A 13,767-nucleotide genomic window follows, 5' to 3' on the forward strand; every position below is an offset into this window, starting at 1 on the left:
ACGTATTGCTACACCTCAAGGAATTTTTAAAAAGGAACAAATCAAATCCAAAATTACTAGGAGAAAAAAATAATAAAACTCAGTGAAATAATAAAAATGTGGAGACTAAAAAAGTATAAAAAAACAATGAAACAAAGAACTGGTTCTTTGAAAGGATAAAAAAATGACAAACTAGTAAATAAGAGAGAACATTTAAACAAATAATCAGAGTCAAAAATGAACTTATTATGACTGACATATATAGATTGTTATCAATTACTGTGAACAATTATATGGCAACAAACTTGATAACTTAGAAGAAATGGGAAAATTCTGGATACAAACACTACCAATATGAATCACAAATAATACAAATAATGAGTAGTGAGATTAAATCAGAAATAAAAAAAAAACTCCCATCAAAGAAAAGCCCACTTTACTGCTGATCATAAACCATAATCTTAGGTTTGCACTAAATAGGTAAAAATTAACATCTTAGGGATATTTGAATAAATAGAGAGAAATATATAGGATTTCCAAGAGCTGTAGATGAATATATTACTGGGTACAGAAAGTGTTTTCCAAAGACATTTGAGTTTATAAAGATACATTCTCAAGAAGACAAAACTAGGATATAAGAGGTAAATGTAAAATGGGGCCTGATTTAATTACAATGTAATATGCTGGCACGAACAAATGGTACTTTTCAATGGAGAAAAAAATGAAAGTTGAAGAGACCCTGCCATTATTAAGGTAAGACTGTACTGGAAAAATATTGATCAGTCCAAAAATCAGCTCTGGTTCTTAAAGCAGAAATATTCCCAGAGAACTGATAAAAGCAGAGGATTCAGTGTCAGATTTACTGGGTGCCAATAATGGCTCTATTATTCATGAGCTTCCTGTACTTTCTTTTACATTCTTTCTTTCTTTTTAGTAAATGGGGACAATAGTAGAACCTATCACTATTTCTTTGGGTCACTGATGTCCCCAGTGATTAAATGGGGCTGGGCAGATATTCAATAAATATGAAAAATGAGAATATTGATTACAGGGAAAGAATCCATTTTGCAAATGCTATAAACATTTGACTGATGATGCACATTTTATATACAATTCAGCTATTTCATTCCCTATATTAATATTAACTTTATTAATTAACTCTTTTAAGATGCAGGAAATATCTTTTAAATACTTACTGAAATACGCCAGTTCCCAAAAGAGATATCAAATGAATTGCAACTTCTGAAGATTCTTCAGGAAATTAAAACAAAATCAAATTAATGATATTTACTCAGCTATGCATTTTCATTGGGTGCAATATTGCTCCCAAGGATATGAAAAGCAGTTCTTGAGGGACTGAACAAACCTTAGATATTGTAATAGCTGGTGGTGCTCCTCAGCTCAAAAATATATTGAAAAACGTTGCTGGCGCCATGGCTCAATAGGCTAATCCTCTGCCTTGCGGCGCCGGCACACCGGGTTCTAGTCCCGGTCGGGGCACCGATCCTGTCCCGGTTGCCCCTCTTCCAGGCCAGCTCTCTGCTATGGCCAGGGAGTGCAGTGGAGGATGGCCCAAGTGTTTGGGCTCTGCACCCCATGGGAGACCAGGAGAAGCACCTGGCTCCTGCCATCGGATCAGCGCGGTGTGCCAGCCGCAGTGCACCTGCCGCGGCGGCCATTGGAGGATGAACCAACGGCAAAGGAAGACCTTTCTCTCTGTCTCTCTCTCTCTCTCACTGTCCACTCTGCCTGTCAAAAGAAAAAAAAAGTTATTCTATGTTATTTATTTTCATTTGTTGGGTTTTCATGTGTATCACATGAGAAACATTGACACTGATTTTATAGAAAAAGAAAAATATAAGCAAGATTAGTCCATTGACCACTACATATATGGAGAGGCCATCTCCCACATATGACCTAGAGATTCAGCAAACCCTGAAAAGTCTTTCAGTCACAGCCATTTATTCTCTCTGATTTATAAGACTGTTTGACTTCATTATTAACTTTTTTTTTTACAAAACATTGAAATTGGCCATATCTTTTTTTTTAAGATTTATTTTATTTATTTGAAAGAGTTACAGAGAGAGAGAGAGAGAGAGAGAGAGAGAGAGAGAGGTCTTCCATCCTATGGTTCACTTCCCCGCTGGCCGCAACTGCCAGAGCTATGCCAATCCGAAGCCAGGAGCCAGGAGCTTCTTCCAGGTCTCCCACGTGGGAGCAGGGGCCCAAGGACTTGGGCCATCTTCCACTGCTTTCCTATGCCATAGCAGAGAGCTGAATCAGAAGTGGAGCAGCTGTGTCTTGAACCGGTGCCCATAAGGGATGCCAGCACTTCAGGCCAGGGCGTTAACCCGCTGTGCCACAGTGCTGGCCCTAAAATTGGCCGTATCTTAATATTCATCCAGGAAGTGTCAGCATTTCTTGTGTTTGGTACTTGATGTAATTATTAATGTATTGAATAGGCAAAATGCTTATGTTTTATCCTCAGTGCTTCTGTGTTGTGGGCTTTGAGAAATAAATACAGGTATTTTATTATTTAATCAGCACAAAAAAAAGCAAAATTGAAAGGTAACTACACTAAAAATAAGTGTTTAAGAAAATAATTTTTCAATAGTTTGTAGCAGTTTTGAATGATTATTAAGTATTTTGTTATCTTGGAAATGTTATGTATTTTTATCAATTGTTAATTTGCATATTAATTTGATACATTTTGATTTATATGAGTAAATATATTAGGTCCCTTTGAAAATTTAGTAATGAAGTCAAATCTTTTAAATTTAGCTTTTAACTTAATATTTTTATTCAACCATTCTTAACATCATAATTAATAAAAAGATTATACTATATACTGTTTATATACAAAGTAGGGATATATAAGAGGGTACACAAGCATATATACAAGATATCTGTGCTATTAAAATTTAATTAGGTTGTCAATCTGGAAAAATCTCTAAAGAGGTTCAGGGATAAGAGAGAGCTGCCAATAATGAAAAAAAACGGGTGAGAAATCTGTTGTAGACCTATGTAGAGAGTGCACAATGAAAGCAAAAACAGAAGTAGAAACTGAATAGAAAGTGAGAAGTAGAAAGAAGGCATTCAGAAAAAAGAAAGTAGCATGTCCTCTATTTAAGACACTTGAGCAGAGCAAGGTCTTCAGAGAACCTAGAGGCCGAGGCTCTGATCACCCACCTCAGCCAGGCCAGCAGCATCTGCAAGATCCCCCATGGCCTTGCCCTTCTCTTCACTGCTGGCCCTGCTGGTGCTCAGCTCCAAGTCCCTCTGCTCTCTGGGCTGTGATCCGCCTCAGACCCACAGCCTCAGGGACGGGAGGTCCTCCATGCTTCTGAGGCAAATGAGGAGAGTCTCCCCTCTTTCCTGCTTGCAGGACAGACATGACTTTGAGTTCCCCCTGGAGGAGTTGGAGGGACACCAGGCCCAGAGGGCACAGGCCATCTCTGTGCTCCATGAGATGACCCAGCAGCTCCTCAACCTGTTCAGCACCAAGGAGGCATCTGCTGCCTGGGACGAGGCCCTCCGGGACAGACTCTGCACTGGACTCTTCGAGCAGCAGAGAGACCTGGAGGACTGCATGATGCAGGGAGTGGGGGCGGAGGAGACACCCCTGAAGCATGAGGACTCCGAACGGGCTGTGAGGAAATACTTCCAAGGGATTGCTGACTATCTGGAAGAGAAGAAATACAGCCCTTGTGCCTGGGAGGTTGTCAGAGCAGAAGCCAGGAGAGCCGTCTCTTTATCCAGAATCTTGCAAGAAAGAATTTGGAGCAAGGAATGAGACCAAGACCAACATAAAATGATTCCTGTTGACTCTACACATATCACACACATCTAAGTTCTGCCAGTTCAGAATCTCATTTACCACAATGATGGCATGAATTCGATCAACTTGTCAGGCTTTTTCCTGACTACTAAATAATATTGTGTTCAGCTCTTCAGGTATTATTTACTTAGAGATGACCATGAAAATGGACCTATTTATGTATTTAAATATTTATTTATTTATTTAAATATTTATGAGATCTGTATTATTTTTATTCATATAAGATCATATGCTGTTTTACATTGTCGTTATTATAATAAATGTGTTCTTTATAGTTCATCAATTTGTTATTAAGTTTCAATCATTAAACTTTTATTAGGGAAAACTTGTATTTGTTCTTTCTTTAAAAAGGAATTCTAAGCCTTATTGTGCAACCTGATTAAAGAATAGATGGTAGGGGTTCATTTACTAATAATAATTAGGTAAGTTATAAGTAAAAATTGACTCTCTAAACCAGACTGTAGTATTCCTTTCAGGGTATGGGACTGAATACTATAAATTATAGCTCCTGCTTTCTTGGATTTTTGTTTTTTGCATGAAAAAAAGCTAAAACAATTATCATGGTAAATATCAGTTATGTTAAAGATTATGATGAGAAGAAAGATAAAACGAAAACAACCTTCTACTGAAGGTGAACCAAGGCATGTCAGGAAATAAGAGTGGAAGCAGACCTCTCCTCTCTGAGTTGACTGCTGGACATCTAATGGTGAATGTCTGCTCCCACTGGAATATATGAACCTGCAATTTACAAGGAATGCAGATGCTGAATTTCACCTGCTGCTTGTTTTATTTCTAATTTAACTTCTTCTCATTCTACTTTGATGGTATAAAAATTCTATGAAATGTGGTAGCTATTTTTTTATATTTTTGTAAAGATATCTATCAAATTATTGAACTTTTCCACCCTCTCTAAATACTATCTGCCAAAACATAAAGGTATAAAAAGCCAGAATTTTGGGAAGTGTCCTGGAGAAGACAAAGAGCACTCACCCTGCACAGGGAACCATGTCTGATCTGCATAGGCAAAAGGGAGATAGCAGGAACTTCAGTCTCCTAAACGCAAGTGAAAATATCATGTTTATCTGTTAGCGCCTCTCACACTCACACTCATACTTTTTCCTGTTTCTTTCTAATTTTTCTTTACCACGTTCCTCTATGCTCATTTCATAGCAGTTTTCTTTCTCTTCTTGTAGAAATTGACACTGCAGTCTTCCCATTCAGTGGACTGCTGATTCATGCAGTTGTTGTTTGGTTTTATTTTATTTTGTTTGTTTTGTTTGCATCTATTTCCCCTTGGGAGTCATGAATTAAGAGGTAAAGTTGAATGAATATTCTGTTGCTCAGACTATCCTATGAAATGGCTGTTTTTTCTCATTTTTGGAAATGAGAGGATGTTCCTGTTACAGTGATGTAGCAGTAGCTGCAGCACAAAGGAAGAGAAACAGATCTATCATACTCTGGGAGCTATTAGAAGATTTACAGGGGAAGACTGCCTATTGCTGGCAAGGGTGGACAAAAACGTGCCAAACTTGTGGATTGCAAACTTGCTTTATTCAGAGCTAAATGGAGTCCTGTCCTGGAAAGAACTGATGCCAGCACTGGAAAAGTCTATCTGCTTAACTTATTGTTTCATAGTGAGGAACAAAAGCTCGAGCTTCATCTGGGATTATCTGGGCAACTGACAGCTACGTGATGGGGGAGAGAGCATCGGAATGGGTCCCTTACCTCCAGCCTGTGCAGTCTCCGGAGTATCCTGACTCATCACTGCCCAGAGGGTCTGTAGGGCACACTGAGATGGGAGAGCCTGCACATCTGAGTGTGGAACTGTAAGGGGAAATGCACCTATTTGGAGGGCCATTCACTCTTTATGTGTGTACACACACACACACACAGGAATGTAGTTGTTAGTTTCACAAACACCTTCTACTATCAAATCCTGGCTTTTGACTTCAGAATCAGGAGAAAATCCTATCACTTTGAATAGGGAGTGAGTATGCACTAGTTCCACCTTGACTCAATAGCTGAGCGGACACATAAGTATTGTTTTTAGAGAAGACAACCATTGTCAACTGACGCCTGTGGAATACCCATCCAGTGGAATTGAGAGGTGTGTGGCACGTTGTAACTGAAGAAGCTACAGTGTGCTCGAGCAGTGTGCGAGAATTACTCAGGTGCGAATTGTTCAGTTGGCAGGGAAGAGATTCACTTTAGCAGATCTCTAAAATCTCCGGCTGAGGTTGGAGGCCTAGCCTTTAGATTGCTACTCTTCTGTGATGTGGCATTGAGCTCTAATTTCCATGTCAAAGCATTTTGTTCTTCAGCTTTCTCTCCTCCTCCACACCTGTGGGGAAAACAATTTAGGAGAAGTGCAACACGAACTTTTAAAAAATCTGGCTATCCAACATCTTTCAGATATGATCTGTTCCATTCTTTGGTTTCTGCTTGCTTTGAATATTTAAAAATTATATTTATATTATATTACTTATTGTTATATGTAAAAGGTCTATGGATCTGTCTCCTACCCTCACTTGGCCCTGAAACTCTCTATAGTCATGTCTAGTTTCATATCTCAGAATTATTACCTGGTTATAGTCTACAGTATTGGGGAACTAGGAGGTAGGGCTGTAGGGAACAGGACAGGGGTTGAGGTGAGAGAGTGACTATAATTTTTCCACCACCATCTACATGCCTAGGTACAGCCAAACTTTACTCCCTACTTCTGGCCTCCCAAGGCACAGCCTGAGGAAGGGTATGAGGGAGGCAGGGAGCAATGTCCGATGTCCAGAAGGATGTGGTCAGTGACTGGGATGCAGATGGAGACAGTCACGTTTTAGGAGCCCCAGGAGGAAGAGTGTAATGTTGGTCACATCCTTTGTACCTGATGATTCCTAAATTGCAATGGTCAAGACCCAGTAATGTCCTGCCCAGCCTAGAAACGTAAATAGAGAGAGCCCTGCCCACTATGTCTGATGAGCTACTAAAAAATTCAGAAGTATATTGGGATGCTGGCATTTCATATGGGAGTTCCTGGGTTTGATGCCTGCGCCAGTTCCTGATCCCAGCTTCCTGCTTATACAGACCCTGGAAGACAGCAGGTGATACTGAAGTAGTTGAGTTCCTGCCACCCATATGGAGACCTGGACTGAGTTTCTGGATCCTGGCTTCAACGTGTCTCAGCTCCCAACCAACATAGACTGGAGAGTGGACTACTGGATGGGAGCTCTATATTTAGCAATCTGTTGTGTGAGTCAGTCTCTCTCTCTTTCTCTGAAGTTGATTTTGAAGAAATCTGGTAGCTCTTTTGTGCCTCCATTTAGATACCTCCATGTTCTAAATCCACTGGCGACTGCACCTTGTGACTTGTGACCAACCTTATGACTCCCATTTATCAGAAAGCCGGAGTGCGTGTTGTGAAGCATCAAGATGACAGAGCCAAAAGCAGCTTGAGAACCTGGAAGCAGAAAGTTGTGTACAGCATGGATTGGGATAGCCCCAGATCCTCAGGGGACAGAAAGAGCAATAGCAAAGCACATCCTGAGTCAACTGATTAATCACATATCAGTCCTAACAGAGGGAGAGAATATTGAAGTGAAGCTGAGAGTTCAGAGTTCTCCCATGGAGATGTGGCCAACTGCAGTGGCCCCAGCATGGGTGACACTGACCTCATAACAGTCTGTAGAGTACTAGAAGAGAAGTGGGGTGTTCGAATGCCTGCTACAAACTTGAATTTCCTCTCTAGGACCCAATCAATGCAAGAAAAAGTATTGGCAGGGCCAATGCAATTCAAAGAATCTCTTAAATTCCCGTCATGATGTAGCCTCTAAAAACAGAGAAAAAAAATACAAAACAACATTTGAACAGAAGGGACACAGGCATGCATATGAGTGTATTTAGCAGTTCATTGGGCAGAGCCTGCCCAGCAGGACAGGTGTTAGTAACACCCGTTTTGGAAACAAAAACAAGAGAAGAAACTGTTCCTGGCTTCTCTGAGTAGACAAGATGAAGTTCTGTAGGTTGGGGGTGACTTGTCATCTGGGAATGGGACAGCTGCTGAACTGGAGAGGCTCCTCCTGTGGGGTCAATGAGGATCTGAAGGAGAAATCAGAGCTCAAAAAGCTGGACTCCAGATGGAGTGGAAGATGTTGGGTGCTTTTTGTTTATTCTTAAATTCACAATAAAACCGGGAGTCAAAAAAATAGACTTCCAAGGATTTGCAGCTTATGGGTTCACAAAGTTATTCTAGTATAGTTCATTGAAGAAATCATTAAACTAAAAAAGCTTCTTTGAAATAACAGAAAAATCTATTTTTTAAAAAACAAAGTATTTTGTCCACTTTGCTTAGAACATAAAATTGGTCACACTAACTCACAACAAAACAATGGATCACAATCCTCTGGAACTGAGACTCCCTTGTCACTTACCCTCCCCGCTCTACAGATGTCATGCCATGGTCTCTCATTGGTTCACAGATTCCATGTTCATATCCATGAGAGAACTTCAAAAAGTTTATGGAGAAATGGAATTTAAAAATATACTTATTCTGATGAAAAAATGTTTGAAATTTGTGCAGGTTTTTTGATACACATTTTTCATGAACTTTTTATTTTTATTTATTTTTATTTTTTGACAGGCAGAGTTAGACAGTGAGAGAGAGAGAGAGAGAGAAAGGCCCTCCTTCCGTTGGTTCAGACCTCCAAATGGCCTCCACAGCTGGAGCGCTGCACTGATCCGAAGCCAAGAGCCAGGAGCTTCCTCCTGGTCTCCCATGTGGGTGCAGGGCTCAAGCACTTGGGCCATCCTCCACTGTACTCCCAGGCCATAGCAGAGAGCTGGACTGGAAGAGGAGCAACCAGGACAGAATCCGGCGCCCCAACCGGGTCTAGAACCCGGGGTACCGGCACCGCAGGCGGAGGATTAGCCTAGTGAGCCGCAGCGCTGGCCTCATGAACTTTTTAAAAATATTTATTTACTTATTTGAGAGTCAGAGTTACAGACAGAGAGGGAGGGACAGAGAGAGATCTTCCATCCACTTGTTCACGCCCCAAATGGCTGCAGCAGCTGGAGCTGAGTTGATCCTAAGCCAGGAGCTTCCTCTGGATATCCCTCAAGGATACAGGGGTGCAAGCATTTGGGCCATCTTCCATTGTTTTTCCAAGCCATTAGCAGGGAAGTGGATTGGAAATGGAGCAGCCAGGACTTGAATTAGCATCCATATGGGGTTTTGGCACTGCAGGAGGAGGCTTGACCCACTACGCCAGAACGCTGGCCCCTTTCATGCACTTTTTGAAGACCTTTAATATACACATATTTTAAAACTTTTTGTACCCCCCAAAAATTTTTGATTCTATTTTTCTTGAAATTTTTGCTATTCCTATATATTCTTTTCTTCTTTAAACGAGTGTTTCCAGACAAGACATTATCTCAAATATCTTTAAGGTTTTGATCTTAGATTCTTGGCCTATTCTTTCAGATTTATATTTCTCTACAACAAGTTATATAAACAGTGTAACCCAAGTAGCAGTGATGCAAGGATTGAGTCAATGTTTTCAAGATTTTATAAAAATGGAGGATTCATAATTAGCATACAATGAATTTTTATTATCTTGGTATCATCAGTATTATTTTTACTGAGATTAAGAGCAGAACCTCCTAAGATCATCCAATTCCTTATCTTTTAATTCTAGGTTTCTCAAGGCAGTCTTTTCATTGTCTGGGAGGATTACTAACCAGGCAGAGTGCTCAAAAGGGTTAATATCCACTGTCCTCCTGGAGGGGGTTAGTGATCTAGTGAAGGGGACTGGTTTTCAGTCTCTTGAGAGAGAGCTGGTGTGACTCCTGCCTTCTCTCCGCAGAGCTCACCACAGGTGGGTTGAACAGGAGAAGCAGGTGACAGCTGAGGGCAGTTCACTGACCCAGGAGGGGCTCCTCTTGGAGTTTCGCCAGAAGCAGCCACTTTTCCGCCTTTGTACCTTCAGCAATGGCCTCAGTTCTTTCTTTCTGTCGTGTCCCTGGCCACCTTGTGGCAGGTCTGAATTTTGCTAATTTTCTCTTTGTCCTTGCATCATCATAGATCACTTCCCTTATTTCATTTTCATGACCATCAGAGTTGCATTTGTTTTCTTTTTGTTCACAAACAACTGAAGTCTGCTTTCTAGGGAAGCTAAAATGAGAAACAAAAATCTGAAGTAATGAAAATTATAGAGGAAAATGGAGTAACCCCTTTTTCTTTCTTTTCATTCCCTTTGCTTGTATTAACATCAGGATGAAACATATGGCAGTACAGAAATAAGAAGAGAAACTTTGCTCAGGGAACTACTAGGTGGAGAAGTTACAAAATTTAAAATGAAAAGAACTAAATAAAACAAAACACAGGGACATGCATTTAGCGTACTAGTTAAGATGTCAATTAAGACGCATGGATCCCATATCAGGCCCTTGGGTTCAAGTCCCAGCTCCTCTTCAGAATCCAGCTTCCTGCTAACACACACCTTGGGAGAAGCAGTGGTGGTGGTTCAAGTAGTTGGGTATATGCTCCCCAACATGGGAAACCTGGATTGTGCTCCCAGCTCCGACCTTGCCCAGTCTCAACTGTTGTGCACATTTGAGGAGTAAATCAGCAGATGGGAGATCAAAAACTCTCCTCTCTCAAATAAATAAAATTAACTAAATAAAATTGTTTTAAAAAGTCACAAACAAGAAAAGCAAGCATGCAATTTCTCTCTGATTAATTGGGTGGCCCAGTTCCCTGCATGCTAAGCCTGAAAGAACAAAGCAGCCCAACGGAGTCACACCTACTGGAGGGGCAGCAGAAGGTCCCTAGTTTCTCCAATACTCATATGAGCTTCCAATGAGAGAAAGCCCCATCCTTGAAGCCCATGTACTCAGCTCAGAAATTCTGAGCATAGCAAAAGTTCAGTAGTTTAGAAAAAAGAATCAAAAAAATAAAAGCCGTATGGCAGAATAAAAATTCCTTGGCTATGGAAGTTGAAATTATGGTAATTGGATAATCCCTTCACATGTCACTGCTATCAGAAGCTGTGGACTGCTGATGCTTTTTGATAGTGGGAGATGTCAGTGAGGAAAGACAGAGGACGCTGCTGAGGTGCAGGGTCTCCACACACTCTAGAGGCAAGGGCGGGGATTCTGCAGGAGTTCTCAAGTCATCAGGATGTGGTGGGGATGCTCTCAAGGACTCAGAGCATTGGAGCTGAGGACACTGTCACGCCAGCAGAGAGGCTGTTACCAAGTGTGACAATCGCCTCCTCAGGGAGGCAGTGCTGGAGCAATGACATTATCATGGAACTGGAGTCTCCACACCACATGCACCTCAGAAGAACCAGGATTTCTGCCAGGGGTCTTGGCCCAGCCTGCCAAGAACCACAGATCTGCTGTCAGAAAATAACCGGAAGAGAAAGATAATGTCTACAGTGACCCTGACCTTGTGGTCACTGTAAAGTATAAACACATGGACCAGAGTCAGTGTTCTTGGAGGAAGATACACAATAGAAATGCTCATTCCCTGAAAATCATCAGCGTCTTCACTAGAAAACAAAACCAGCTGCACAAAACTGCATTCTTTCTTTTTGCAAAGGCTGGAGTGGTGGTGGGAAGGCTAGGCCTCCACCTGCAATGCCAGCATCCCATGTGGGTGCCGGTTCAACTCCCGGCTGCTCCACTTTCGAACCAGCTCTCTGCTGTGGCCTGGGAAAGCAGTAGAAGATGGCCCAAGTCCTTGGGCCCATGCACCCACGTGGAGACCCGAAAGAAGCTACTGGCTCCGGCTTTGGCCTGCCCCAGACCAGGTCATTGTGGCTATTTGGGGAGTGAACCAGCAGATGGAAGATTGCTCTCTCTCCCTCTCTCTCTGTGTCTCTCTCTCCCTCTGTGTCTCTCTGCCCTTCAAATATAAATAAATAAATCTTTTATAAAAAGTTTATTTGCCACAGATGGAAGAAGAAATAGATCAACAAATACAGAAACCTGTAAGGCCAAGGGAATCTAACTTCCTATTGTTAGTACTGAGGGTGAATGTGGGACCTGGGCTCAGCACTGATGATTTGTTCATGGAACAGAGAATAATATTTAATGAAAAGTGTGTCTACATGTGTAGCTATCTGCACATGTATATGCACTACTGGCTTCAGGACAAAAAATTTCTCATTTAATTGAGAGATGGTTTTTTTTATTGACACATTTGAAATTTTTGAGGAAAATTAATCATCTATTTCAAAAATGAATGGTTTAGCCTGATGGCATCATGTTAGGCAATTGGAGAATACACAAATAAAAACCAAAAAGGGAAGTAAAAGTGTACAGGAATGCAGAAAATGAAAACTCTGCATGCACTCCATATAAAGCCGTGCACAGACAGAATGCCTTCAGAGAACCTAGGGTCCAAGGTTCACCCAGACCCCAGATCAGCCAGGGCAGCAGCAGCCTCATTTCCCCATGGCCCAGCTACTCCCTCTGCTGACAGCCCTGGTGCTGTGCAGCTATGGCCCTGTTGGAGCTCTGGGCTGTGACCTGCCTCACAACTCTGCCCCTCTGAGCAGGACGACCTTGGTGCTTCTGGGCCAGATGAGGAGGGTCTCCCCTGTCTTGTGTCTCAAGGACAGAAGAGACTTCCAGTTCCCGCGGGAGGTGGTGAACGGCAGCCAGTTCCAGAAGAACCAGACCGTGTCTGTCCTGCACGAGATGCTGCAGCAGATCTTCAACCTCTTCCACACAGCGCGCTCCTCTGCTGCCTGGAACAACACCCTGCTGGAGGAACTGCACACTGCACTTCATCAGCAGCTGCAAGGCCTGGAGACCTGCTTGGTACAGGCCATGGCAGAGGAAGACTCTGTCCTGACGGCTGACAGCCCAACGCTGATGCTGAAGAGGTACTTCCAGAGAATCCGTCTCTACCTGGACGAGAAGAAACACAGTGGCTGTGCCTGGGAACTCGTCAGAATGGAAATCAGGAGAGCCTTCTCCTCAACAGCAGACTTGCAGGAAAGCTTAAGAAGCAAGGATGGAGACCTGGAGTCACCTTGAAAAGCTTCTCATTGATTAGTCTGCCACATCCCACTTGCACTATGTCATTTCTAATGGCTCTTCTTTATGCTGTAGTTGAAGAACTCTAATAATTAATTCCTCAAATACTTTATTAATTTATTAAGGGTGCATGGGTTACAAAAAAGTTCAATTCCAGGGGTATCAATCTCTAAGAGATGACAGTGTTGAAGTTATTAATTTTTTGTCTATTTATTTATTTATATTTATTTATTGTTGCATCTTATGTTTTCAATATTTACAGATTTTATAACAGATATTCATTTTGCTTTCTAGATAAATTTATTATTCATATTTATTTTTCCAATTTATTGTTTTGTTTAATAAATTCTTATCAAAGAAAATTTCTGGATTTTTTTTTCTAGAAACAGAATCTAAATTTGGTTTTCTAAACCAAATTTAATAATGTGTGGTAATATTTATTTACTTATTTATTCATTCCATTAGCATAATATATACAAGTCTATGGTCAGAGTGGCAGATTATAGAATTCCCATCAAGAAACACAGGTGGCCGGCGCCGCAGCTCAATAGGCTAATCCTCGGCCTGCGGCTCCGGCTCACAGGGTTCTCGTCCCGGTCGGGGTGCCAGATTCTGTCCTGGTTGCCCCTCTTCCAGGCCAGCTTTCTGCTGTGGCCCGGGAGTGCAGTGGAGGATGGCCCAAGTGCTTGGGCTCTGCACCCACATGGGAGACCAGGAAAAGCACCTGGCTCCTGGCTTCGGAACAGCGCGGTGCGCCGGCAGCAGTGCACCGGCCGCGGCCGCCATTGGAGGGTGAACCAACGGCAAAAGGAAGACCTTTCTCTCTGTCCCCCTCTCTCACTGTGCACTCTGCCAGTCAAAAAAAAAAAAAAAAAAAAAAAAAAAAGAAAGAAAGAAAGAAAGAAAGAAAGAAA

The 13,767-nt window shown here is 41.8% G+C and overlaps 2 protein-coding genes across 2 annotated transcripts; both read left to right on the forward strand.

Moving 5' to 3' along the window:
* The first annotated feature begins 3,202 nt into the window (after positions 1-3,202).
* Positions 3,203-3,772, forward strand: LOC133771270 (interferon alpha-5-like). Its single transcript, XM_062207023.1, has one exon. The coding sequence runs from the start codon at positions 3,203-3,205 to the stop codon at positions 3,770-3,772; it is 570 nt and encodes a 189-aa protein (XP_062063007.1).
* Positions 3,773-12,265: 8,493 nt separating this feature from the next.
* LOC133771271 (interferon omega-1-like) lies at positions 12,266-12,853 on the forward strand. The gene has a single exon (XM_062207024.1). It carries the CDS (start codon positions 12,266-12,268, stop codon positions 12,851-12,853), a length of 588 nt encoding a protein of 195 aa, XP_062063008.1.
* Positions 12,854-13,767: the final 914 nt, after the last annotated feature.

This window comes from Lepus europaeus, chromosome 12 (assembly GCF_033115175.1).
Source record: "Lepus europaeus isolate LE1 chromosome 12, mLepTim1.pri, whole genome shotgun sequence".
In the NCBI taxonomy this organism is placed as follows: Eukaryota; Metazoa; Chordata; class Mammalia; order Lagomorpha; family Leporidae; genus Lepus; species Lepus europaeus.

Bases quoted from the DNA above. Each gene is read 5' to 3' on its own strand.
- LOC133771270 (XM_062207023.1), top strand. From the start codon at position 3,203: ATGGCCTTGCCCTTCTCTTCACTGCTGGCCCTGCTGGTGCTCAGCTCC.
- LOC133771271 (XM_062207024.1), top strand. From the start codon at position 12,266: ATGGCCCAGCTACTCCCTCTGCTGACAGCCCTGGTGCTGTGCAGCTAT.